Source organism: Rhinoraja longicauda, chromosome 26, assembly GCF_053455715.1.
Source record: "Rhinoraja longicauda isolate Sanriku21f chromosome 26, sRhiLon1.1, whole genome shotgun sequence".
Classification (NCBI taxonomy): Eukaryota; Metazoa; Chordata; class Chondrichthyes; order Rajiformes; family Arhynchobatidae; genus Rhinoraja; species Rhinoraja longicauda.
Window position 1 is genome coordinate 2,317,707 of NC_135978.1, and position 27,779 is coordinate 2,345,485.

The 27,779-nt window shown below is 50.4% G+C and overlaps 1 protein-coding gene across 1 annotated transcript in view; it reads right to left on the bottom strand.

The window, feature by feature from the left end:
- Positions 1-3,766: 3,766 nt before the first annotated feature.
- Positions 3,767-27,779, bottom strand: part of pipox (pipecolic acid oxidase) — a 38,271-nt gene continuing 14,258 nt past the window's right edge. The window contains exons 5-8 of the mRNA XM_078422808.1: positions 21,163-21,315; positions 18,504-18,659; positions 13,799-13,874; positions 3,767-5,087 (exon numbers count right to left, since the gene is read on the bottom strand). Of these exons, the coding sequence (XP_078278934.1) occupies positions 4,963-5,087; positions 13,799-13,874; positions 18,504-18,659; positions 21,163-21,315 (510 nt within the window). The 3' untranslated portion in view covers positions 3,767-4,962. The remainder of the gene's footprint in view (positions 5,088-13,798; positions 13,875-18,503; positions 18,660-21,162; positions 21,316-27,779) is intronic.

Genomic DNA, 27,779 nt, shown 5'->3' on the forward strand with positions numbered 1-27,779 from the left:
AGCATCAGGGCCTTTCGGCCTACAATGTCATGAGTTCATACTTTCTAGGTGCAGAGTTAGGCCATTCGGCCCATCAAGTCTACTCCACCATTCAATCATGGCTGATCTGCCTTTCCCTCTCTACTCCTATTCCGTATGACATGGCTTTACTGGCTTTTCCTTGCACTAAACGTTATTCCCTTATCATGTATCTGCACTGTGGACGGCTCGATTGTAATCATGTGTTGTCTTTCTGCTGACTGGATCGCACGCTACAAAAAGCTTTTCACTGTACCTCGGTACACGCGACAATAAACTAAAGTGAACTGATCCATGAGCCTGTGTAAAAGTCTCTTGACCGCCATCTCTTTAGATTATCACTTTACCTCAATTACCTTGGAGAAGGTGACAGGCAGCACCAGTTTGCAGGAGAACTCTCAATCTCTGCTGCAATTTTGCGATCAGACTATGTATTACAAAGAAAATAACTTAAAATTGCGACTAATTTGCCGATGTAATGACAGGGAAGATTGCGACTGTAATGTAAGATGGGCCCGTTTGTATTTACAAGTAGCTCTGAGTCAGGTAGTTGCCATGACAACTCGATCTTTGGTGTTAACCCAGGGCTGGCAGATAAGCAGCAAGGTTTATTAATATTTCTGCTTGTAATCTGTGACGGGAACAGACACACACAGCAGGTAGCTCACCACTCCCAATACCACTCTGTCCCTTCATGTTTCAAGGAGATCTCGATCCAATGATCTCAAGTTCCCGATCATTCTCGCTTTCAGTTCAGTTTTAGTTTATTGTCACGTGTACTGAGGTAGAGTGAACCAGTCAGCGGAAAGACTCTTAAAGTGAAAGGCCTGGATAGAGTGGACGTAGATTTGATGCTTCTCCTTGTGGGAGAGTCTAGGACTAGAGGTCACAGCCTCAGAATTTAGATTTTAGATTTTTTTTTAGATTTAGAGAAACAGCGCGGAAACAGGCCCTTCGGCCCACCGTGTCCGCACCGCCCAGCGATCCCAGCACACTAACACTATCCTACACACACTAGGGACAATTTTTTAAAACATTTGTCCAGCCAATTAACCTACATACCTGTACGTCTTTGGAGTGTGGGAGGAAACCAAAGATCTCGGAGAAAACCCACGCAGGTCACGGGGAGAACGTACAAACTCCGTACAGACGGCGCCCGTAGTCAGGATCGAACCTGAGTCTCTGACGCTGCATTCGCTGTAAGGCAGCAACTCTACCGCTGCGCCACCGTGCTGCAAGCAAATTCAAGAACGTTCTTTTAGAAAGTCAAGTCAAGTCAAGTCAATTTTATTTGTATAGCACATTTAAAAACAACCCACGTTGACCAAAGTGCTGTACATTTGATTAGGTTCCAATAGAAAAAAAAATGAAAACATACAGTAGCACGCAAACAGTTCACAGCGCCTCCTCAATGAGCCTCAAACGCTAGGGAGTAGAAATATGTTTTGAGCCTGGACTTAAAGGAGTCGATGGAGGGGGCAGTTCTGATCGGGAGAGGGATGCTGTTCCACAGTCTAGGAGCTGCAACCGCAAAAGCGCGGTCACCCCTGAGTTTAAGCCTAGACCGTGGGATAGTGAATAGCCCCAAGTCGGCCGATCTGAGGGACCTGGAGTTAGAGAGGGGGGTTAGAAGATTTTTGATGTAGGGGGGGGAGTGTCCATTTATGGCTTTATACGTGAATAGGAGGAGCTTGAAGTTGATTCTGTACCGTACAGGGAGCCAGTGGAGAGAGGCCAGAATCGGGGTGATGTGGTCCCTTTTACGGGTACCCGTCAGGAGTCTCGCTGCGGCGTTTTGGACCAGTTGCAGGCGGGACAGGGAAGATTGGCTGATCCCAGTGTATAGGGAGTTGCAGTAGTCTAGGCGGGAGGAAATGAAAGCGTGAATGATTTTTTCTGTGTCGTCGAATTTGAGGAAAGGTTTGATTTTAGCTATGGTTCGAAGTTGGAAGAAGCTGGCTTTTACCACAGCGTTGACTTGCTTATCAAATTTTAATGCAGAGTCAAATATCATGCCGAGGTTTTTGACATGCGGTTTGACTAGGCAGGATAGGCTTCCAAGACTGCCTGTTATCAATTTGATGGAGTCGGGGGGGCCGAATAGGATGACCTCAGACTTGCTCTCATTTAATTGGAGGAAGTTCTGTGCCATCCAACATTCTGTGCCATCCAACATCCAGAAAGGAGATGAGGAATTTCTTTAGTCAGAGGGTGGTGAATCTGTGGAAATCTTTGCCACAGACGGCTGTGGAGGCCAAGTCAGTGGATATTTTTAAGACAGAGATAGATAGATTTTTGACTTGTGCTGGTGTTATGGGGAGAAGGTTGGAGAATGGGGTTAAGAGAGATAGATCAGCCACGATTGAATGGCGGAGTAGACTTGATGGACTGAATGGCCTAATTCTGCTCCTATCACTAATGAACATATGAAGACATGATTACAATCGAGCGTCCACAATGTACAGAAACGTGATAAGGTGAATCGCAGCAAGAAATTCCATCTCAGACATGCATATTTAATGGGTCATTGTGATATTAAGTTAGACGCTGACATCCTGTGGAAGCAAGGAAAAGCAAACTCACATCACAATCGAAACACAAAGTGCTGGAGGAACTCAGCGGGTCGGGCAGCATCTGTGGAGGGGATGGGCAGACGACCTTTCATTTCGGGACCCTTCTTCAGATTAATTGGAATGGGGAAAGAGGTGGGGGGGGGCAGGACAAAGCCTGGCAAGTGATAGGTGGATACAGGTGAGGGGAGGATTGACAGATGGGTGGAGGTGAGAAGGGGACAAAAGGGGGTCAGATAGGGAGAGAAGGGGAGGAGTGAAATGTGAAGCTGGAGGGAGGGAGGGAGGCGGGTGGAGGGGGTGTGAAGTGTCCAGCATCTGTAGCCCATCACAATGGTACACATTGCATGGCCAACAAAATATTCTACAGAAGATCAGAACATATGATGTGTGGGAAGGAATTGCAGATGCTGGTTTACACCGAAGACAGACACAAAGTGCTGGAGTAACTCAGCGGGACAGGCAGCATCTCTGGAGAGAAGGAATGGGTGATGTTTCGGGTCGAGACCCTTCTTCAGATTGAGAGTCAGGGGAGAGGGGAGACACAAAGATATTAAGAGGCTAGGGTGTGAAAACGACAGATCAAAGCAGATGTGGATAAGGAAATGTAGAATGGTTCATTTTTGGGTGAGGGGAAGGTGACAAGGAGCCAAGCAAACAGTAAAGTTAATCAGAAGGAGAGTCATATTAAAAACATGTAATGAAGCCTGAAGAAGGGTCTCGACCCGAAACGTCACCCATTCCTTCTCTCCAGAGATGCTGCCTGACCTGCTGAGTTACTCCAGCACTTTGTGTCTATCATGGTATTAGTAAACATCCTCATTTGTTCCCAGTGAAGACCAAGAACCAAGAATGCTGCCAGCTCTCTGAGGTGAACAAAGAGAACGCCAGAGTAGACACGGTCGTCGGCGAGCCAGAGTGCCGGCTGTCAGAGCAATAGACAATAGACAATAGGGGCAGGAGTAGGCCATTCAGCCCTTCGAGCCAGCACCGCCATTCAATGCGATCATGGCTGATCACTCTCAATCAGTACCCCGTTCCTGCCTTCTCCCCATACCCCCTCACTCCGCTATCCTTAAGAGCTCTAACCAGCTCTCTCTTGAAAGCATCCAACGAACTGGCCTCCACTGCCTTCTGAGGCAGAGAATTCCACACCTTCACCACTCTCTGACTGAAAAAGTTCTTCCTCATCTCCGTTCTAAATGGCCTACCCCTTATTCTTAAACTGTGGCCCCTTGTTCTGGACTCCCCCAACATTGGGAACATGTTTCCTGCCTCTGATGTGTCCAATCCCCTAATTATCTTATATGTTTCAATAAGATCCCCCCTCATCCTTCTAAATTCCAGTGTATACAAGCCCAATCGCTCCAGCCTTTCAACATACGACAGTCCCGCCATTCCGGGAATTAACCTAGTGAACCTACGCTGCACGCCCTCCATAGCAAGAATATCCTTCCTCAAATTTGGAGACCAAAACTGCACACAGTACTCCAGGTGCGGTCTCACCAGGGCCCGGTACAACTGCACACAGTACTCCAGGTGCGGTCTCACCAGGGCCCGGTACAAGGAGGGACCTAGTGTGGGGATGTGGGGAGAAGGGTGAAGGAAGAAGGACTATATTGAATAGATTTGCAACTTTGTCGGCACCCTTTACTTGCATACATGTAGCGTGTGCAAGCAAAGAATCTCACTGCACCAATGAAGTATCAAGGGTCTAAACTACAGGGAGTCGGTGGCAGGCTGGGACTTTATTCCTTGGAGTGCAGGAGGATGAGGTGGGATCTCCTCAGTGTTTCTGTGGTTAGTGTGGACTGCTCTGTCTGCCTCCACCGTTCTCCTCTCACTACGAGCTGGGACGTGTGGACATCATTGAGCAACCTGCGTGTGTCATGGCTGTTGGTGAGACTGCAACAAGAATATTGGCTTCAGGTTCGGGTCACCCTGCTAACGGGCAAGATGGGGCCAGGCAGGAAAGCACACAGAGAGGATTTACGTGCAAGGATGTTGCCAGGACTCAAGGGTCTAAACCACAGGGAGGCTGTGACAGGCCAGGACTTTATTCCATGGAGTGCAGGAGGATGAGGGGTGATCTTATAGATGCGAATACATTCAAGACCATAATAAAACCTACAAAAGACCAATACAGGAGTGCTTTGTGTTTACTCATTTAGAACGGTGGCTAAACCCCACCCTTTAAAATATAACTTAATTCTCTCCCGGCAGTTTATTCAAAAACAAAAATCACACAAAGCCCTTGATTTCACCGAGCCAGGAACATTTACTTAGCGCCGTTATCTTGATTAAACGATTAAACAATTTTCCCACGTGAATTATTAACGTGAATTCATTATTCTGCCAATCTTTCCCCTCTGCTTTAGAGCAGGGACTTTAAGCCAAAGCGACAGATTTTGAAAGGGGAAAGATCATACGATGGTTTCTCTCCAAGGCAAAGTTCCGAAAGGATTTTCCCGACCACCGGAGCAAGCTTGAAACCATGACCTAAAAATATAAAATGAGACCCAGAAGAAAAAATTATAAAGCTGCTAAATATAATGTATCACAAAATGCTGGAGTAACTCAGCAGGTCAGGCAGTATCTAGGAGGGAGGGAATGGGTGACGTTTTGGGTCGAGACCCTTCCTCAGACTGAAAAAATGTCACCCATTCCCTCTCTCCTGAGATGCTGCCTGACCTGCTGAGTTACTCCAGCATTTAGTGAATAAATACCTTCGATTTGTACCAGCATCTGCAGTTATTTTCCTACACTGCTAAATATTATGAACTCATTTTCAAATTCTGGGGCCGCTAAATATAATGTACCTCTGCCATTCCAGGGATTATTAAGAGTAAATATTAAAAACAAACATTTTCTTCCTACGTTGGTCTTGTTCACTTCATTTAAGCCAACTGACCATTTCACCCGATAAAGCTGTCCCATACCAAGTAAATGATGAGGATTGTGCTCTGACTTGGTCTGTCAGATGTTCAAGGCCATTCGGCCCATCGTCTACTCCACCGTTCAATCCTCGCCTCAATGATATCCATTGTTCTGGCCTCCACAGCCGTCTGTGGCAAAGATTCACCACCCTCTGACTAAAGACATTCCTCCTCCTCATCTCCTTCCTACTTCTGCCCCCGATGACTTATGAACTTAAGCATCTTATAGGACAATGATCCACACTAACAGTGAGGATCGGCACCTTTGCATCTACAAACAAAAGCCCTGGTACTGCTTTGTTTAGTTTTAGTTTAGTTTAGTTTTGAGATACAGTGCGGAAACGGGCCCTTCTGCCCATCAAGTTCTCAATTGATGGGCCAGAATTGACCAGCGATCCCCGCATATTAACATCAGGTTTCCACACATGTTGTAGAGATTTAAAAATACTTTGCTTGGTCAAGCGTGAGTATAATATTGACTTTTAGTTTTTAGTCAAGTTTAGTTTAGTTTAGAGATACATCACGGAAACAGGCCCTTCGGCCCACCGAGTCCGTGCCGACCAACAATCCCCGCACACTAACATTATCCTACACACACTGGGGACAATTTTGCATTGACACCAAGCTAATCGACCCGCGTCTTTGGAGTGTGTGAGTAAACCGGAGATCCCGGAGAAAAGCCACGCATGTCACGCGGAGAACATACAAACTCCATACAGACAGCACCCAAAGTCAGGATCGAACCCGGGTCTTTGGCGTTGTAAGGCAGCAACTCAGCCTCTGCGCCACCGTGCTAATCTATTTATACCAAATGCAGGGCGGCACGGTGGCGCAGCGGTAGAGTTGCTGCCTTACAGCGAATGCAGCGCCGGAGACTCAGGTTCCATCCTGACTACGGGCGCCGTCTGTACGGAGTTTGTACGTTCTCCCCGTGACCTGCGTGGGTTTTCTCCGAGATCTTCGGTTTCCTCCCACACTCCAAAGACGTGCAGGTTTGTAGGTTAATTGGCCGGGCAAATGTAAAAATTGTCCCTAGTGGGTGTAGGATAGTGTTAGTGCGCGGGGATCGCTGGGCGGCGCGGACCCGGTGGGCCGAAGGGCCTGTTTCCGCCCTGTATCTCTAAATCTAAAATCTAAAAAAAATCTAAGATATAGATAACAAATTATACAATCTGAGCAACTTCCAGTGAAGGTGCACTTTGCAGGACAGGGAAAGGACACAGATTTAGTATGTAATTGGTTTTAAATAGAATGATATTTGTCAGGCATTGTGTCACAGACTGTATGAGTGAAGTGTCATCAACAGAATGAGGCGTCTAATCACGTTACTATATCAGGCTTCATGTATATTCATGCACCATGGTGATGTAGACAGGCAACTCTGTGTGTTGGTTCCAGAAGAGGGTCTGTTCTCATTCTTTACAATTATTCCACTCTTTTAAGTCTTAATTCCACAGCAGCATTTCTTGCTCTGACGATGCTCCTCTTAATAAACAATAGACAATAGACAATAGGTGCAGGAGTAGGCCATTCGGCCCTTCGAGCCAACACTGCCATTCAATGTGATCATGGCTGATCATTCTAAATCAGTACCCCGTTCCTGCTTTCTCCCCGTACCCCCTGACTCCGCTATCCTTAAGAGCTCTATCTAGCTCTCTCTTGAATTACAATCGAGCCGTCCACAGTGAACAGATACGCGATAAAGGGAATAATGTGAACTACGCTTAGTGCAAGATAAAGTCCAGTAAAGCCCGATCCGAGGGTCTCCAATGAGGTAGATGGTAGTTCAGGACCGCTCTCTGGTTGTGGTAGGATGGTTCAGTTGCCTGATAACAGCCGGGAAGAAACTGTCCCTGAATCTGGAGGTGTGCGTTTTTACACTTCTGCACTGGGCTTTACCTCGCACTAAACGTTATTCCCTTATCATGTATCTGTACACTGTGGACGGCTCGACTGTAATCGTATATTGTCTTTCCGTTGACTGGTCAGCACGCAACAACAAAAGCTATTCACTGTACCTCGGTACACGTGACAATAAACTAAATAAGGCGAGACTAAGCTTGGATGTGCTCCTATTACTCAGATGGTTCAGTTTGTACGTTGTCCCCGTGACCCGCGTGCGTTTCCCCCGAGATCTCCGGTTTCCTCCCACACTCCAAAGACGTGCAGGTGTGTAGGTAAATTGGCTCAGTGTAAATGTAAATGGTACCTCGTGTGTGTAGGATGGTGTTAGTGTATGCGGGGATCGCTGGTCGGCGCGGACCCGGTGGGCCGAAGGGCCTGTTTCCGCGCTGTATCTCTAAACTAAACTAAACTAAAGATAGACACATAGAAACATAGAAAATAGGTGCAGGAGGAGGCCATTCGGCCCTTCGAGCCTGCACCGCCATTCAATATGATCATGGCCGATCATCCAACTCAGTATCCCGTACCTGCCTTCTCTCCATACCCCCTGATCCCTTTAGCCACAAGGGCCACATCTAACTCCCTCTTAAATATAGCCAATGAACTGGCCTCAACTACCTTCTGTGGCAGAGAATTCCACAGACTCACCACTCTCTGTGTGAAGAAATGTTTTCTCATCTCGGTCCTAAAAGACTTCCCCCTTATCCTTAAACTGTGACCCCTTGTTCTGGACTTCCCCAACATCGGGAACAATCTTCCCGCATCTAGACCCTTCTTCAGATTTGACCCGAAATGTCGCTCATTCCTTCTCTCCAGAGATGCTGCCTGTCTCGCTGAATTACTCCAGCTTTTTGTGTCTATCTTTGGTTTAAACCAGCATCTGCAGTTCCTCCCTACACACGAGACTAGGCTCAGCCTGGGTGTGCACTCATTGTGTGTGAGGGCTGCACATTTCTCTTTGGTTATTCTGTTCTCATCACAAGTCAGACACAGCCTGCCAGGAGAGAGCTCAGTAACGTATCTGTTTGTCTGTCTGTGCCTGTTCATGTTCACGATCACATACAAAAGGGGTTTCATGCCAGAACTGTTTACTAATGTTCAAATATTTTGACAGGACAGCCAGAACATTGAAAGAAAATATTCTGAATCAGGACTAACAAGGAATATTTTGTAAAACCCGTCTTCTGTCAGTCTGAAGGCAGATCCGACGGGTATTGAGGTCACGTGGGAGAAGGCAGACTTGGTAAGTGGGTCTAAACATCGTTGTTTGGAAGCATTTGCATTCTCTCTGCAGCTGAGCTGGTCGGCACAAGATACTTAGTGGAATTTATAGCAGGATTTCTCTAAATTGTCCCGTGTGTGTGTGTGTGTGTGTGTGTGTGTGTGTGTGTGTGTGTGTAGGATAGTGTTACAGTGTGCGGGGATTGCTGATTGGTGTGGACTCGGTCGGCCGAAGGGCCTGTTTCCATGCTGTATCTCTAAACTAAAGCTAAATTAAGTCAACTGGGGGATGGTAGTCTTTAGACTTTATAGATACCAGTGCGGAAACAGGCCCTTCAGCCCACTGAGCCCCTGCTGTCCACCAGTGTTGTCCCTGTTGTGTCACCCTAACACTAGTTCTATCCTACACGCGATGGACCATTTTTACAATTTTACCAAAGCCAATTAGCCTACAAACCTGCGCGTCTTTGGAGTGTGGGATGAAACCGGAGCACCCGGAGAAAACCCACGCGGTCACAGTGAGAACATACAAAACTCCGTACAGACAGCACCCGTAGTCAGGATCAAACCTGAGTTGCCCCACACTCCAATGTCGCACCTGTTTGTTGGTTAATTGGCTTCTTATTGGAGATCTTATCGAATCGTATAAGATTATTAAGGGGTTGGACACGTTAGAGGCAGGAAACATGTTCCCAATGTTGGGGGAGTCCAGAACAAGGGGCCACAGTTTAAGAATAAGAGGTAGGCCATTTAGAACGGAGTTGAGGAAAAAAAAAATTCAGTCAGAGAGTTGTGAATCTGTGGAATTCTCTGCCTCAGAAGGCAGTGGAGGCCAATTCTCTGAATGCATTCAAGAGAGAGCTAGATAGAGCTCTTAAGGATAGCGGAGTCAGGGGGTATGGGGAGAAGGCAGGAACGGGGTACTGATTGTGAATGATCAGCCATGATCACATTGAATGGCGGTGCTGGCTCGAAGGGCCTAATGGCCTCCTCCTGCACCTATTGTCTATTGTCTATTCTGTAAATTATAAACTGTCCATCACGTGTGGGATAGTGCTAGTGTACGGGGTGACCGTTGGTCGGTGTGGACTTGTTGGCTTGTAGATAGGCACATGGTAGTGCGGGGAATGGGCGGATACAGATCACGTGCAGACAGGTGGGAACAGTTTAACTCGGGGGCCGAAAGGCCTGTTCCTGAGCTGTACGGCTCGATGTTCTATCTTTACGAATGTCCAAGACAAAACAAGTGTCTTCAAATAATGACAAGGAGCCTGTTAACTTGACCTTAAAGGGCAGAGTGGGTGTTGGCTGAATGTTTCTTGTCAAGGATGAACTACCCAAGGTGCAGCAGAAGATGCTGCTGACTCTCGGCTGTGCCGAGCGAGACCTTCTGTCCAACCCCTGGTTAATGTGGTTTATTGTCACGTGTACCGAGGTCTAACTTTGCTTCATGTTCAGCACAGATATTGTGGGCCGAAGGGCCTCTACCTCTGATACATTGATGTGTCATCATTATCTTTTTGCATCTCTTCAGTCTGAAGAAGGGTCTCGACCCGAAACGCCACCCATTCCTTCTCTCCAGAGATGCTGTCTGACCCGCTCAGTTACTCCAACATTTTGTGTCTGTTTTCGGTTGATACCAGCACCTGCAGTTCCTTCATACTTTACTACATTGTTCTATGTTTAAGCTGCAGGACATCTGGTCTGTTCCAATGTGTACGGAGGAACTGCAGATGCTGGTTTAAACTGAAGATAGACACAAAATGCCGGAGTAACTCAGCGGGTCAGGCAGCGTCAGCATCTCTGGAGAGAAGGACTTGGTGACGATTTGGGTCAAGACCCTTCTTCAGTGGTTAGGGGGGATAATGTGAAACCACCAAGATATAAGCCACGGTACAGATGGAAATGGCTTGTTCTTCTCAATTACACCCGAAATGTCTCATTGGAATGAAATTTATGGCTGCTCTTTAAGTGCCTATAAAATTTGTCAAAGAAATGGTCACAATGTCTTGAACGATCATTTGTTATTTCCCATTGCGATGTAATTTATAAATCCATTAGAGTTGGCTGGTCAGCAAGCTAGAAAATAAATTGTTAAAAAAGAAGTTGTGCCGGACAAAATTGCCGTTGTATGTAATTGGTATACATACAGCAACAGCCTAGAAGGGAAGTGTTCAGTCTGAAGTTGATTTTTTACATTCATGATGGTTTTATTTTTATTTAAATTATAAATTGGCTGCAGATTGGATTTGTGTCTTGGGGGCTAGTTCTTTATTTGCCCTGACGTGCCAACAAATTATAACTGAACTACAGGAAGGAACGATAAATTACAAAACTTTAGTCGCTTGCTGTAGCTGGCTTGTGTAGAACATGGAGGGCCACTCCATCTAACGTTAAAAGAAGGTAACATTAACGTTACAAAGGTACCAAAAATACTGTAGCTATATTTACTTTCCTTGCACATCAGTCACTGAAAGTAAGCCACAGTTTAAGAATAAGGGGTAGCCTATTTAGAACTGAGATGAGGAACAACTTTTTCACTCAGAGAGTTGTGAATCTGTGGAATTCTCTGCCTCAAAAGGCAGTGGAGGCCGATTCTCTGGATGCTTTCAAGAGAGTTAGATAGAGCTCTTAATGATAGCGGAGTCAGGAGGTATGGGGAGAAGGCAGGAACGGGGTACTGATTGAGAATGATCAGCCATGATCACATTGAATGGTGGTGCTGGCTCGAAGGGCCGAATGGCCTATTCCTGCACCTATTGTCTATTGTCATGCAGGTACAGCAGGCAGTGAAAGAAAGAAAGAAAGCATTAATGGCATGTTGGCCTTCATGGCAAGAGGATTTAAGTTTAGGAGCAGGGAGATCCTACTGCAGTTGTACAGGACCCTGGTGAGTCCACACCTGGAGTATTGTGTGCAATTTTGGTCTCCTAATTTGAGGAAGGATATTCTTGCTATTGAGGGAATGCAGCCTAGGTTCACCAGGTTAATTCCCAGGATGGCGGGAATGACATATGATGAAAGACTGGATCGAATGGGCTTGTATTCACTGGAATTTGGAAGGATGAGAGGGGATCTTATAGAAACATACAACATTCTTAAGGGATTGGACAGGCGAGATGCAGGAAAAATGTTCCCGATGTTGGGGGAGTTCGGAACTAGGGGGTCACAGTTTAAGAATAAGGGGTCGGCCATTTAGAACTGAGATGAGGAAAACATTTTTCAGTCAGAGAGTTGTGAATCTGTGGAATCTGTGGAGACCAATTCTCTGAATGCATTCAAGAGAGAGCTGGATAGAGCTCTTAATGATAGCGGAGTCAGGGGGTATGGGGAGAAGGCAGGAACGGGGTACTGATTGAGAATGATCAGCCATGATCACATTGAATGGCGGTGCTGGCTCGAAGGGCCGAATGGCCTCCTCCTGCACCTATTGTATATGTTTCTGCAAGAGTTTAGTTTAGTTTGGAGAACAAAGGCGGAAAAAGGCAGCAGAATGGGATTGAAAGGGAGAGACAGATCAGCCACGGTTGAAAGGGAGAGTAGATGGGCTGAATGGCCTACTTTTGCCCTACAACATATGAACTTATGAAAAGCAAGTTAAAGTAAGTTTAGGGCGGTCACGGTGGCGCAGCGGTAGAGTTGCCGCCTTACAGCGAATGCAGCGCCGGAGACCCGGGTTCCATCCCGACTACGGACGCTGTCTGTACGGAGTTTGTACGTTCTCCCCGTGACCTACGTGGGTTTTCTCCGAGATCTTCGGTTTCCTCCCACACTCCAAAGACGTGCAGGTTTGTAGGTTAATTGGCTTGGTAAAATGTAAAAACTGTCCCTAGTGGATATAGGATAGTGTTAGTGTGCGGGGATCGCTGGTCGGCGCGGACCCAATGGGCCGAAGGGCCTGCTTCCGCACTGTATCTCTAAACTAGACTAACAGGAACAGTTAGTCAGCAATATGGATTACCTGTCACATACTCCCACAGCTATCTCAACTAAATTTACTCCTATTTAGCTTCTGGGAAGAACCCCATTATTCTCCCGGTTGTCCACAGCAGAGGAGAAAGTTTTAATAGGAACCCGAGGGGCAACTTTTTCACACGGAGGGTGGTGGGTGTATGGAACGAGCTGCCAGAGGAGTTAGTCGAGGCAGCGACTATGTAAAGCATTTAAAAGACATTCGGGCGGTTACATAGATGGGAATGATTTAGAGGGAAGTGTGCCAAATGTGGGCAGGTGGGCTAGCTCTGATGAGATATTTTGGTCACTATGGACAAAAATCAAAAGTGCTTTATAATCATACGTCCTGGAACGGAACAATGAAATTCTTGCTTGCAGCAGCACAATGGATATGTTAACATAATACTCTGTAAAAACCATAATAAACAACAAAAAACATTTGTGTGTAGGAAAGAACTGCAGATGCTGGTTTAAATGGAAGGTAGATACCAAATGCTGCAGTAACTCCTTGGATGCTGCCTGTCCCGCTGAGTTACTCCAGCATTTTGTGTCTACCTTCAAACAAAAATCATTTAGTATATATAGAAATCTGAGGGGTAACTTTTTCACACAAAGGGTGGTGGGTGTATGGAACGAGCTGCCAGAGGAGGTAATTGAGGCAGGGACTATCCCAATGTTTAAGAAACATTTAGACAGGTATGTGGATAGGATAGGTTTGGAGGGGTATGGGCCAAATGCAGGCAGGTGGGACTAGTGCAGATGGGACATGTTGGCCGGTGTGGGCCAAAGGGCCTATTTCTGCACTGCATGCCTCTAGGAACCTGACACTCTTGCAAGGTTGGCAAGAGTGTCAATAAACAATATCATTCTGTTTTGATAGATACAGATTATTTAAACGGTAAGGGAATTAACCTTTTCCACCTTAGTAAACATCAAAAAGCGAGCACTCTTGGAAGAGATCGATTGATCAGTTATAGAGTGATACAGTGTGGAAACAGGCCCTTCGGCCCAACTTGCCCACACCGGCCAACATGTCCCATCTATACTAGTCTCACCCTTATCCCTCCAAACCTATCCTATCCATGTACCTGTCTAAAATGCGATAGTCCCTGCCTCAACTACCTCCTCTGGCAGCTCGTTCCATACACCCACCACCCTTTGCGTGAGATAAATCACTAGTGTAATGGTACTGACCTGAGAATCCGGCCCCAATGATGATGTTCTTGTGATCGGGATGATGATCCAGAATGAAATCATTATCTGGAGTATTCTGTTAAAGAAAGGGATGATTTACCAGGTGTAAGGCTTGACATTTGCTGTAATTTCTCCTGTAAGTCCAACTTTGGCCAAAATGTTTTCTGACAAATAGAAGCAGGTTGTACGTGCGGGCTGAGATAAACCAACATGAGGTTCAGGAGAGTTTATAGATTAGTTTAGAGATACAGCGTGGAAACAGGCCCTTCGGCCCATCGAGTCCACAACGACCAGCGATCCCTGCACACAAGGAAAGAAAACTGCAGATGCTGGTTTAAATCGAAGGTAGACACAAGATGCTGGAGTAACTCAGCGGGACAGGCAACATCTCCGGAGAGAAGGAATGGGTGCATTTCGGGTCGAGACCCTTCTTCAGACTGATTTACCTCATCAGACTGAGTTACTGCAGCATCTTGTGTCTACCCCGCACACTAACACTATCCTACACACACTAAGGACAATTTACAGTTATACCAAGCCAATTAACCTACAAACCTGTACGTCTTTGGAGTGTGGGAGGAAACCGAAGATCTCGGAGAAAACCCACGCAGGTCGCGGGGAGAACGTATAAACTCCGTACAGACGGCGCCCGTAGTCGGGATCGAACTTAGTTCTCTGGCGCTGTGAGGCAGCAACTCTACCGCTGCGCCACCGTGCCGCCCCGCGGTGGATTCTATGAAGCTAAAATTTCAAAAGAATTTTTTTTGTATTTATGTCAATGCTATTATTCTATTGCCTGAGGATTTTAAAGGATTTATTAATCATTAATTCATGAAAATCTGAGTCAATCAAGTTATATTTAGAGCTTCTCAGTGTGACGAAGGATTGATTTAATAATATGGGTCATAGTGTTGTCCATGACCAGGCAGCACAGCTCATCCACATCTGGCTCAGGCAGCACATCCCAACCACATCTGGAACTGGCTCAGATGGTTTAGCTTAGTTTAGTTTAGAGATACAGCGTGGAAACAGGCCCTTCGGCCCACTGAGTCCGCACCGACCAGTGATCCCAGCACACTAGTACTATCCTACACACACTAGGGACAATTTTTACATTTACCCAGCCAATTAACCTACAAACCTGCACGTCTTTAGAATGTGGGAGGAAACCGAAGATCTCGGAGAAAACCCACGCAGGTCACGGGGAGAACGTACAAACTCCGTACAGACGGCGCCCGTAGTCAGGATGGAACCTGGGTCTACGGCGCTGTGAGGCAGCAACTCTACAGCTGAGCCCCTTGTAGACTAGCAATAATTCAAGGGCAATGATTTTCCTTTACGAGGCTGCTTTTTAAAATCAAGTAAAAATATTTCTAAGGCAAACAGTAATGATATATTAGTTTAAAGAAAGCCATGGGCAGTAAACCATGCTGAGCCCTGCTCTCATCACACTCACTTAATTTGGAAGCTCAGCCTAACGCCTGTTCCATTTAAAACGCTGCCTTTAGAGTTTAGGTTTCATAGTCACCTCTCATCCACACTGAAGAATAAGGGGTCGGCCATTTAGGACTGAGACGAGGAGAAACGTACGTCTTCACCCAGAGAGTTGTGAATCTGTGGAATTCTCTGCCACAGAAGACAGTGGAGGCCAATTCACTGGATGTTTTCAAGAGAGAGTTAGATCTAGCTCTTAGGGCAAACGGAATCGAGGGATGTGGGGAGAAAGCAGGAACGGGGAGCTGATTGTGGATGATCAGCCATGATCATATTGAATGGCGGTGCTGGCTCGGAGGGCTGGATGGTCTACTCCTGTGCCTATTGTCTACGTTTCTATGTTTATGTTCAGTCTGGTCCGTATGACCATTGTGTTCCTTCCATCACCCCCACTGAAGCTGTGCTGTGGTCATTATCTTATTGATTGTCAATCCATGTCCTGCACAAGTCGCTCGGCATGCAATGTTTCAACTGTGACAACGTGGAAGAAACATCTCATTTGCAGTAAAGCACAGTGAGCTCCACAAAAATAATCACCATGTTTTTCTTCTTCACCAACGAACCTGTGGCTCTGGGGATCATTATTATTCGCGAGGGTTCCAATCTATTCCCTGCTGCTCAAATTAAATATATATCTTTGTTTTGCAGTGTCTTGCTTGTGGTAGTTGATGTGATGTTAAAAATGAGGTAAAGCCATTGATTCAACTATCACAGTGGTGCTATCAATATAATGACTATTGTTTCAGTGGAAGCAAATGACAGGATTGTAATGTGTAGCAAGGAACAGCAGACGCTGGTTTAAATCAAAGATAGACACAAAATACTGAAGAAGGGTCTCGACCCAAAACGTCACCCATTCCTCCTCTCCAGAGATGCTGCCCGTCCCACTGAGTTACTCTAGCATTTAGTGTCTATACAGGGTTGGACTTCTTTTTAAATTAGCGTTAGAAGACATACTCCAGAATTCTGATCAAGTTTCCCTGCACTCTTCATAGAAATGAAAATAAACCGGGCATTATTCTGGCAAAATATAAAGGCAGATGCAATAGTGGTGGAGGAGGCTTTTAGATGGGCGGGGAATAGAGGCAGGGATTATGTGCAGGCAGATTTGTTGGCCTTGGTTCAGCACAGACACCGAGGGCCGAATGGCCTGTTCTATCTTCAGCGTTTATAAATAGAACCTCAGGACTAAATCACAGTCTTTTTACTCACTCTGTAGTATGTTTATCAAAATATAACAAGAATAATCACCAACAGTAAAGCTAAGACTGTATGGGGAAACGAGGAAGGTGGACTTTATTGGACTTTACTGCCTTCCATCGCAGTGAGGAATGTGGAATCCGCTGTGGTGGGTGTTTATGTTAACTTTTATTTTAAGTGGCCGTGTGTCTTGTTGCTTTTCACTTAAGTTGGCTGTGTGGAAGCTCAAATCTCACTGCACCTTAATTGGTGCATGTGACAATAAATTGATCTTGAAATTGATCTTGAGCCTCAGCACACAGTGTGAGCACACAGCAGCGTTATGTGAGGGGGTGAGAGGTTTTATCATCAGAAGTATATCCGTGGCAACATTCGGGAGGCCAGTGGATATGATACTGCTCCTTAGGCAATGGCAGATCATTATTTGTGTAAATAAAACATGAGGGTGGGAGAATGAGGTCAGGTCAGTGCCTCAAATAATTATACCTTGGACAAACGTGCAAGACACGAGATGCAAACGATGAAACGCAGGTTCAAAGATAGACACAAAATGCCGGAGTAACTCAGCGGGTCAGGCAGCATCTCGGGAGAGAAGGAATGGGTGACGTTTCTGGTCGAGACCCGGGTTCGATCCTGACTATGGGTGCCGTCTGTACGGAGTTTGTACGTTCTCCCCGTGACCTGCGTGGATTTGCTCCGGTTTCCTCCCACACTCCAAAGACGAGCAGGTTTGTAAGTTAATTTACTTCGGTAAAATTGTAGATTGCCCCTCGTGTGTGTAGGATGGTGTTAGTGTCGGGGATCGCTGGTCGGCGCGGACTCGGTGGGACGAAGGGCCTGTTTCTGCGCTGTATATCCAAACTAAACTAAACTGAACCTCATGTCAGTCAGTGGTATTTCATGCAGGCAACATTTCATGTGCTGATTTTAATCAGAGGTAGAATTTAAACAGCTTTGATGAAATCTTCAAAACAGCCCATGTCACTGAAAGTTGGCTTGAGAGAGTGATTCTGCAAAATTCATTAATATTTATAACGGATTATTCTTACCGAGGCAATTCAAAGAAATATAGATCCTCAAACTCTAAAAGAGAGGCAGCGAAGTCTACTGGAGATTTTATATTAGTTTAGAGATACAGCGCGGAAACAGGCCCTTCGGCCCACCGAGTCCGCGCCGACCAGCGATCCCCGCGCACTAACACTATCCTACACACACCACTTACATTTATACCAAGCCAATTAACCTACAAACCTGTACGTCTTTGGAGTGTGGGAGGAAACCGAAGATCTAGGCACCATGTTATAGGAAAGATGTTGTCAAGCTTGAAAGGGTTCAGAGAAGATTTACGAGGATGTTGCCAGGACTAGAGGGTGTGAGCTACAGGGAGAGGTTGAGCAGGCTGGGTCTCTATTCCATGGAGTGCAGGGGGATGAGGGATGATCTTATAGAGGTGTACAAAATCATGAGAGGAATAGATCGGGTAGATGCACAGAGTCTCGTGCCCAGAGTAGGGGAATCGAGGACCAGAGGACATAGGTTCAAGGTGAAGGGAAAAAGATTTAATAGGAACCTGAGGGGTACATATTTCATACAAAGGGTGGTGGGAGTATGGAACAAGCTGCCAGAGGAGGTGGTTGAGGCTGGGACTATCCCAACATTTTAAGAAACAGTTAGACAGGTACATGGATAGGACGGGTTTGGAGGGATAGGAACCAAACACAGGCAGGTGGGGCTAGTGTAGATAGGACATGGTGGTCGGTGTGGGCAAGTTGGGCCGAAGGGCCTGTTTCAACACTGTATCACTCTATCTATGCCTCTGTCTTGGAGAAAACCAGAGCACCCGGAGAAAACCCACGCAGGTCACGGGGAGAACTCTGTACCCGTGGTCAGGATGGGACTCGGGTCTCTGTTGCTGTGAGGCAGCAACTCTACCGCTACGACACAAGAAAGGCATTCTGGCCAGGTGTAGAACGATACATGTAGCATGATATTATGGAGGCTGATACTTCACTGTGTACATGCAGGTTTCAACCACAGCAGGGTTGGGGTCCAGACCAGGAAACTCTCTCGATAGAAAGTCTCTCAAAAGCTTCACGTCCTGGGAAGGCTGCTGAAAAGTGATGTCACGTTCCTCAGGATCAGCCAGACTCCCACTGTGGTAGCACACCTAGAAACCAGAGCACATTTACACACGAGGTTAGATCAAAACCTTTGGTGCCAACGTGTGTACATACATAGAACATCTCCATACGTTATAGGAGCAGGAATAGGCCATTCTCCCCTCTCCAGTCAGGCTGAAGATACAAAAGCTAGAAAGGATGTCCCACCAGATTCAGGAACAGTTTCGTCCCCACTGTTCTCAGACTACTTCCATAAGCTCACATAAGTTCATCAGTGATAGGAGCAGAATTAGGCCATTCGGCCCATCAACTCCTCTCTGCCATTCAATCATGGCTGATCTATCTCTCCCTCTCAACCCCTTTCGACTGCCTTCTCCCCAGATCTTCCAACCTACCACATAGTGGACCTTGCACTTTTTCTCTGGAACTGTAATGGTACGCTGTGGTAATGCTATGATCTGCACTCCTGTATATATCTCTTTGCACCACCTGTTGTACCTGTGTGTGGTTGGATTGTGCTCATGTACAGTGTGATTTGATTTGACCGGATAACACGCAAAACATTGTATTTCGGTGCACGTGACAAAAATAACCAATAACAAGCCAATTTACTTTGAAGCAACGATTTTATCTTCTTATGAAAGGGATTTGAACATTCTGTCACCTGGGGCACCTTGTTGTCCAGTCACCTCCGTCGTAGTTTAGTTTAGAGATACAGCGCGGAAACAGGCCCTGTGGCCCACCGAGACCGCGCCGACCAGCGATCCCCGCACACTAACACTATCCTACACACACTCTACCAGTGTAGGGAAGACGTTCGTACAGAACGAGAGTCTCGGCACGTTTCCGGCAGACAAGGTGGCATTTAATCGCCTGCTTCCTTCACACTCTGCTAATCGTCCCCGGCAGACCTTAATTCCAAGCTCGCAGGGAAGTACAGAGTACTCTGACACTTCTATGTACCCCAGCAATCACATTTATTGCCTTTCAGAGTGAAACAGTCGTAGAGACATAGAGTATAAGAAAATAACTGCAGATGCTGGTACAAATCGGAGGTATTTATTCACAAAATGCTGGAGTAACTCAGCAGGTCAGGCAGCATCTCAGGAGAGAAGGAATGGGCGACGTTTCGGGTCGAGACCCTTCTTCAGACTGATGTCAGGGGGGCGGGACAAAGGAAGGATATAGGTGGAGACAGGAAGATAGAGGGAGAACTGGGAAGGGGGAGGGGAAGAGAGGGACAGAGGAACTATCTAAAGTTGGAGAAGTCGATGTTCATAGCACTGGGCTGCAAGCTGCCCAGGCGAAATATGAGGTGCTGTTCCTCCAATTTCCGGTGGGCCTCACTATGGCACTGGAGGAGGCCCATGACAGAAAGGTCAGACTGGGTGTGGGAGGGGGAGTTGCTCAGCCACCGGGAGATCAGGTTGGTTAACGCGGACCGAGCGCAGGTGTTGAGCGAAGCGATCGCCGAGCCTGCGCTTGGTTTCGCCGATGTAAATAAGCTGATATCTGGAGCAGCGGATGCAATAGATGAGGTTGGAGGAGGTGCAGGTGAACATCTGTCTCACCTGGAAAGACTGTTTGGGTCCTTGGATGGAGTTGAGGGGGGAAGTAAAGGGACAGGTGTTGCATCTCGTGCGGTTGCAGGAGAAAGTGCCCGGGGATGGGGTGGTTTGGGTAGGAAGGGACGAGTGGACCAGAGAGTTACGGAGGGAACGGTCTCTGCAGAACGCAGAAAGACATAGAGTCTCAGCATGGAACATGGAACATCATACAGCATGGAAACAGGCCCTTCGGCCCAACTTGCCCACACCGGCCAATATGACCCAGCTACACTAGTCCAACCTGCCTGCGTTTTCCCCATATCCCTCCAAACCTGTCCTATCCATGATTTAGTTTTTGACTGTGGACGGGAAACCTGTAGCCCAGTCCCACCCCAACCTCCACACGTCTCCAGGCTTCCAAACTCAATCTCATTCCACACTCTTGGACGTGTGCGCAGAATTGGAAACTTTCATCTCATTCTTATCGCATTTAAATATTAATTTCTGTAGAAGGAGTGTTCAAAGTCAGTCTGAAGAAGGGTCTCGACCTAAAAACGTCACCCATTCTTTTTCTCCAGAGATGCTGCCTGTCCCGCTGAGTTACTCCAGCATTGGGCATCTATCGTCTGTTCGAAGTCACTGCCTTTAACTCTCTATTGCCCACGGTTTTCAATGGAATTTACCACGCTCAACGTGAAATTCTTTAAACACACTTTAGTTTAGTTTAGAGATACAGTGCGGAAACAGGCCCTGTGGCCCACCGAGTCCGCACCAACCAGCGATCCTCGCACAGTAACACTATCCTACACACACTCGGGACAATTTTACATTTATACCGAGCCAATTAATCTACAAACCGCTGAGTTACTCCAGCACTCTGTGAAACGTCACCTATCCATGTTCTCCAGAGATGCTGCCTGACCCGCTGAGTTACTCCAGCATTTTGTGTCTATCTTCAGTGTAAACCAGCATCTGCAGTTCCTTCCTCGACATGTATACAAACCTTCATCAATCCAGGGTATTCGTTGGAAGGAAGTCCAAAGAAGTCATGCACAGCTGGATCATTGTTTATCCTTATAAAGCACGGGAACCCCTTGGAAATCCCATAGGTTCCAGGGATTTTCTCCTTCCAGTAACAAACAGTAATCTTCAGCGTCTGGCACAATTATGGATAGGATAAAAGAAAAAGAAAAAGATGATAAATTCTCTTACCAAAGAGATGATTTTGCAGCACAACCTTTAGAGTATTGTGTTCAGCTCTGGGCGCCATGTTATAGGAAAGATGATGTCAAGCTGGGGAGGGTACAGAGAAGATTTACGAGGATGTTGCCAGGACTAGAGGGTGTGAGCTGCAGGGAGAGGTTGAGCAGGCTGGGACTATTCCTTAGAGCGCAGGAGGATGAGGGGTGATCTTATAGAGGTGTACAAAATCATGAGAGGAATAGATCGGGTAGACGCACAGAGTCTTGCCCAGAGTAGGGGAATCGAGGACCAGAGGACATAGGTTTAATAGGAATCTGAGGGGTAACATTTTCACACAAAGGGTGGTGGGTGCATGGAACGAGCTGCCAGAGGAGGTAGTTGAGGCTGGGACTATCCCAGCGTTTAAGAAACAGTTAGACAGGTACATGGATAGGACAGGTTTAGAGGGATATGGGCTAAATGCAGGCAGGTGGGACTACTGTAGCTGGGACATTGTTGGTCGGTGTGGGTAAGCTGGGGGGAAGGGCCTGTTTTTACTCACTGTATCACTCTGTGACTCTTATCATTCATTCGGGTTGCTGGACATGCGTGAGCTGTGGGTGGTGTGTGTGTTTCTCTCCCTGTGATGTGTGTACTGTAAGCCCTGAGGTTTGGCCCAAGACACAGGGTCCCTGGCACACCGTTGAGACAACACAGAGACAGAGATTTCTACGGCACCTTCCCCTACGTCTCCATCTGGTGAAGCACCTGTTTTCTGCACTGCGGCTCAGCTAATGGCGACACTCAAATCAAGACTTTATCATTATTAAGGAAACAAATGGATGTCTCTATACTTCATTATATAGTCGAATGCATCACTCTTAACGCACACTGCCAGAAGCCTGATGGCACTTAACTTTCAAAAGTGGAAATGGGAAACTTGTTTTGTCTGTAACGATCCAAAACGACACCTATCCATGTTCTCCACAGATGCTGCCTGACCCGCTGAGTTACTCCAGCACTCTGTGAAACGTCACCTATTCATGTTCTCCACAGATGCTGCCTGACCCACTGAGCTAGTTTGGATTAGTTATAGCTACAGGGTGGAAACAGGCCCTTCGGCCCACCGAGTCCGTGCCGACCAGCGATCCCCGTACACTAACACTATCCTACACGCACGAGGGACAATTTACAATTTTACCTACAAACCTGCACGTCTTTGGGGTGTGGAAGGAAACCGGAGCACCCGGAGAAAACCCACGCAGGTCACGGGGAGAACGTACAAACTATGTAGAGACGGCGCCCATAGTCAGGATGGAACCCGGGTCTCTGGCGCCGTGAGGCAGCAACTCTACCGCTGCGCCACCGTGCCAAGGTATGGAAATAGTTGCCACATAAAGGGCGCTGACAAAGTTCTAAAGTATCCCCAGGCCGCCCCCCCCGTATCCCCACGCCCTCCCGTATCCCTCCCCCGTATCCCCAAGCCAGCCCCCGCATGCCAGCCCCCCCTGTATCCCCACACCCCCCCGTATCCCCACGCCGGCCCCCGCATGCAAGCCCCCCCTGTATCCCCACGCCCCCCGTATCCCCACGCCCCCCCCCCTGTATCCCCACGCCCCCCCATATCCCCACGCCCCCCCCATATCCCCACGCCCCCCCCCTTATCCCCATGCCCCCCCCGTATCCCCACGCCCCCCCCTGTATCCCCACGCCCCCCCCCGTATCCCCACGCCCGCCCCCGTATCCCCACGCCCCCCCCAAATCCCCACGCCCCCCCTGTATCGCCACGCCCCCCCCATATCCCCACGCTCCCCCGTATCCCCACGCCCGCCCCCGTATCCGTACGCCCCCCCATATCCCCACGCCCCCCCCTGTATCCCCACGCCCCCCCCATATCCCCACGCTCCCCCGTATCCCCACGCCCCCCCCATATCCCCACGCTCCACCGTGTATCCCCACCCCCCCCATATCCCCACGCCCCCCCTGTATCCCCACGCCCCCCCCGTATCCCCACGCCCACGCCCCCCCCATATCCCCATGCTCCCCGTATCCCCACGCCCCCCCCCAATCCCCACGCCCCCCCCATATCCCCACGCTCCCCCGTATCCCCACGCCCCCCCTGTATCCCTACGCCCCCCCGTATCCCCACGCCTCCCCCCTGTATCCCCATGCCCCCTCCCGTATCCCCACGCCCCCCCCCGTATCCCCACGCCCCCCCCCGTATCCCCAACTCCCCCCGTATCCCCACGCCCCCCCCTGTATCCCCACGCCCCCTCCCGTATCCCCAGGCCCCCCTCTGTATCCCCACGCCCCCCCCGTATCCCCAACCCCCCCCTATCCCCACGCTCCCCCATGTCCCCACGCCCCCCCCATATCCCTACGACCCCCTGTATCCCCACGCCCCCCTGTATCCTCACGCCCCCCGTATCCCCACGCCCCCCCATATCCTAACGCCCTCCCCCCTGTATCCTCACGCCCCCCCATATCCCCACGCCCCCCCATATCCCCACGCTCCCCCCATATCCTCACGCCCTCCCCCCTGTATCCTCGCGCCCCCCCATATCCCCACGCCCCCCCCGTATCCCCACGCCTCCCCCCTGTATCCCCATGCCCCCTCCCGTATCCCCACGCCCCCCCCGTATCCCCACGCCCCCCCCGTATCCCCAACTCCCCCCGTATCCCCACGCCCCCCCCTGTATCCCCACGCCCCCACCCGTATCCCCACGCCCCCCCCTGTATCCCCACGCCCCCCCCCGTATCCCCAACCCCCCCCTATCCCCACGCTCCCCCATATCCCCACGCCCCCCCCCGTATCCCTACGACCCCCTGTATCCCCACGCCCCCCTGTATCCTCACGCCCCCCCGTATCCCCACGCCCCCCCCATATACTAACGCCCTCCCCCCTGTATCCTCACGCCCCCCCATATCCCCACGCCCCCCCCATATCCCCACGCTCCCCCCATATCCTCACGCCCTCCCCCCTGTATCCTCGCGCCCCCCCATATCCCCACGCCCCCCCCGTATCCCCACGCCCCCCCCGTATCCCCACGCCCCCCTGTATCCCTACACGCCCCTGTATCCTCACGCCCCCCCCCATATCCCCACGCCCCCCCCCTGTATCCCCACGCCGGTCCCCCCCGTATCCCCACGCCGGTCCCCTCGTATCCTCACGCCGGTCCCCCCCGTATCCCCATGCCGGTCCCCCCCGTATCCCCATGCCCCCCCGTATCCGCACGCCCCCCCCCCCCCCGTATCCCCACGCCGGTCCCCCAACGTACAAACTCCGTACAGACAGCACCCGTAGTCGGTATCGAACCTGGGCCTCTGGCGCTGTGAGGCAGCAACTCTACCCGCTGCGCCGCCGTGCCAAGGTATGCAAGTAGTCGCCACATAAAGGGCGCTGACAAAGTTCTAAAGTATCCCCACGCCGCCCCCCCATATCCCCACGCCCCCCCGTATCCCCACGCCGGCCCCTGAATGCCAGCCCCCCCCCGTATCCCCCCGCCCCCCCCCGGATCCCCATGCCCCCCCCGTATCCCCCCCCGGAATCCCCACGCCGGCCCCCGCATGCCAGACCCCCCCCCGTATCCCCACGCCCCCCCCATATCCCCACGCCCCCCCCCCGTATCCCCACGCCGGTCCCTCCCGTATCCCCACGCCGCCCCCCCATATCCCCACGCCCCCCCCGTATCCCCACGCCGGCCCCTGAATGCCAGCCCCCCCCCGTATCCCCCCGCCCCCCCCCCGTATCCTCAGGCCCCCCCCGTATCCCCATGCCGGTCCCCCCGTATCCCCACGCCCCCCCCCGTATTCCCCCCCCCGTATCCCCACGCCCGTATCCCCAAGCCGGTCCCCCCGTATCCCCACGCCCCCCCCCGTATCCCCACGCCCCCCCCCGTATCCCCATGCCGGTCCCCCCGTATCCCCACGCCCCCCCCCCGTATCTCCACGCCCGTATCCCCACGCCAGTCTCCCCGTATCCCCACGCCCCCCCCGTATCACCACGCCCCCCCCCCCGTATCCCCACGCCCCGTATCCCCCCCCCGTGCCGGATCCTCGGTTCTTCTTTCCTACATACGGAGCTGTGGAGATTTGTTTTGATGTGTGTGAATGAATAGTTGGGACCAGTAATGGTGGCGAGAGGTGACCAGGTCAGTGTTAATGAGGAGGATCTCAATAGGGAAGATTAATTACTACACAGCAATTATTGTCTAGTTTATACAGAGATAATTTCCCATTGATTACCAGAAGTAAAACACCATTAGATTAATGGCGCGGTGGCGCAGCGGTAGAGTTGCTGCCTCACAGCGTCAGAGACCCGGGTTCAATCCTGACCACGGGCGCTGTCTGTACGGAGTTTGCACGTTCTCCCCGTGACCTGTGTGGGTCCCACACTCCAAAGACATACAGGTTTGAAGGTTACTTGGCTTGGTGTAAATGTAAAATTGTCCATAGTGTGTGTAGGAATAATGTTAATGCGTGGGGATCGCTGGTCGGCACGGACTCAGTGGGCCGAAGGGCCTGTTTCCTCGCTGTATCTCCAAACGTAACTAAACCAAAGATGATTGAAGGATGGTCTGAAGAAGGGTCTTGACCCGAAACGCCACCCATTCCTTCTCTCCAGAGATGCTGCCTGACCCGCTGAGTTACTCCAGCATTTTTGGCATGAGAACAGATAGACTTTCGGCGGGGATGTGGGGGTGTGGGGGTGTGGGGGTGTGTTGATGTGGGGGTGTGGGGGTGTGTTGATGTGGGGGTGTGGGGTGTGTGGGGTGGGGGGATGTGGGGGTGGGGGTGTGTGGGGGTGTGGGTGTGTGGGGGTGTGGGGGTGGGGGGGGTGGGGGGGTGGGGGTGTGGGGGGGGTGTGTGGGGGTGTGTGGGGGTGGGGGGGTGGGGGTGTGGGGGTGTGGGGGGGGGGGGGTGTGGGGGTGGGGGTGTGGGGTGTGTGGGGTGGGGGTGTGTTGATGTGGGGGTGTGGGGGTGTGGGGGTGTGTGGGGGTGTGGGGGTGTGTTGATGTGGGGGTGTGGGGGTGTGGGGGTGTGTTGATGTGGGGGTGTGGGGGTGTGGAGGTGTGTTGATGTGGGGGTGTGGGGGTGGGGGGGGTGGGGGGGGTGGGGGTGTGTGGGGGTGTGTGGGGGTGGGGGGGTGGGGGTGTGGGGGTGTGGGGGGGGGGTGTGGGGGGTGGGGGTGTGGGGGTGTGTGGGGTGGGGTGTGTTGATGTGGGGGTGTGGGGATGTGGGGGTGTGGGGGTGTGTGGGGGTGTGGGGGTGTGTTGATGTGGGGGTGTGGGGGTGTGGGGGTGTGTTGATGTGGGGGTGTGGGGGTGTGGGGGTGTGTTGATGTGGGGGTGTGGGGGTGTGTTGATGTGGGAGTGTGGGGTGTGGGGGTGTGTTGATGTGGGGGTGTGTTGATGTGAGGGTGTGTTGATGTGCGGGTGTGTTGATGTGGGGGTGTGTTGATGTGGGGGTGTGGGGGTGTGGGGGTGTGGGGGTGTGTTGATGTGGGGGTGTGGGGGTGTGTTGATGTGACGGTGTGGGGGTGTGTTGATGTGGGGATGTGGGGGTGTGTTGATGTGGGGGTGTGTTGATGTGGGGATGTGGGGGGTGTGTTGATGTGGGGGTGTGTTGATGTGGGGATGTGGGGGTGTGTTGATGTGGGGGTGTGGGGGTGTGTTGATGTGGGGGGTGTGTTGATGTGAGGGTGTGTTTGATGTGGGGGTGTGGGGGTGTGTTGATGTGGGGGTGTGTTGATGTGGGGGTATGTTGGTGTGGGGGTGTGGGGGTGTGTTGATGTGGGGGTGTGGGGGTGTGTTGATGTGACGGTGTGGGGGGTGTGTTGATGTGGGGGTGTGTTGATGTGGGGATGTGGGTGTGTTGATGTGGGGGTGTGTTGATGTGGGGGTGTGGGGGTGTGTTGATGTGGGGGTGTGTTGATGTGGGGATGTGGGGGTGTGTTGATGTGGGGTTGTGGGGGTGTTTTGATGTGGGGGTGTGGGGTGGGGGGGGTGTGTTGATGTGGGGGTGTGTTGATGTGGGGATGTGGGGGTGTGTTGATGTGGGGGTGTGTTGATGTGACGGTGTGGGGGTGTGGGATGTGGGGGTGTGTTGATGTGGGATGTGGGGGTGTTGTTGATGTGGGGGTGTGGGGTGGGGGGGTGTGTTGATGTGGGGGTGTGTTGAAGTGGGGATGTGGGGTGTGTGTTGATGTGGGGGTGTGTTGATGTGACGGTGTGGGGGTGTGGGGATGTGGGGGTGTGTTGATGTGGGGAGTGTGGGGGTGTGTTGATGTGGGGGGTGTGGGGTGGGGGGATGTGGGGGTGTGTTGATGTGGGGGGGTGTGTTGATGTGGGGGTGTGGGGGTGGGGGGGGTGTGTTGATGTGGGGGTGTGTTGATGTGGGGATGTGGGGGTGTGTTGATGTGGGGGTGTGTGATGTGAC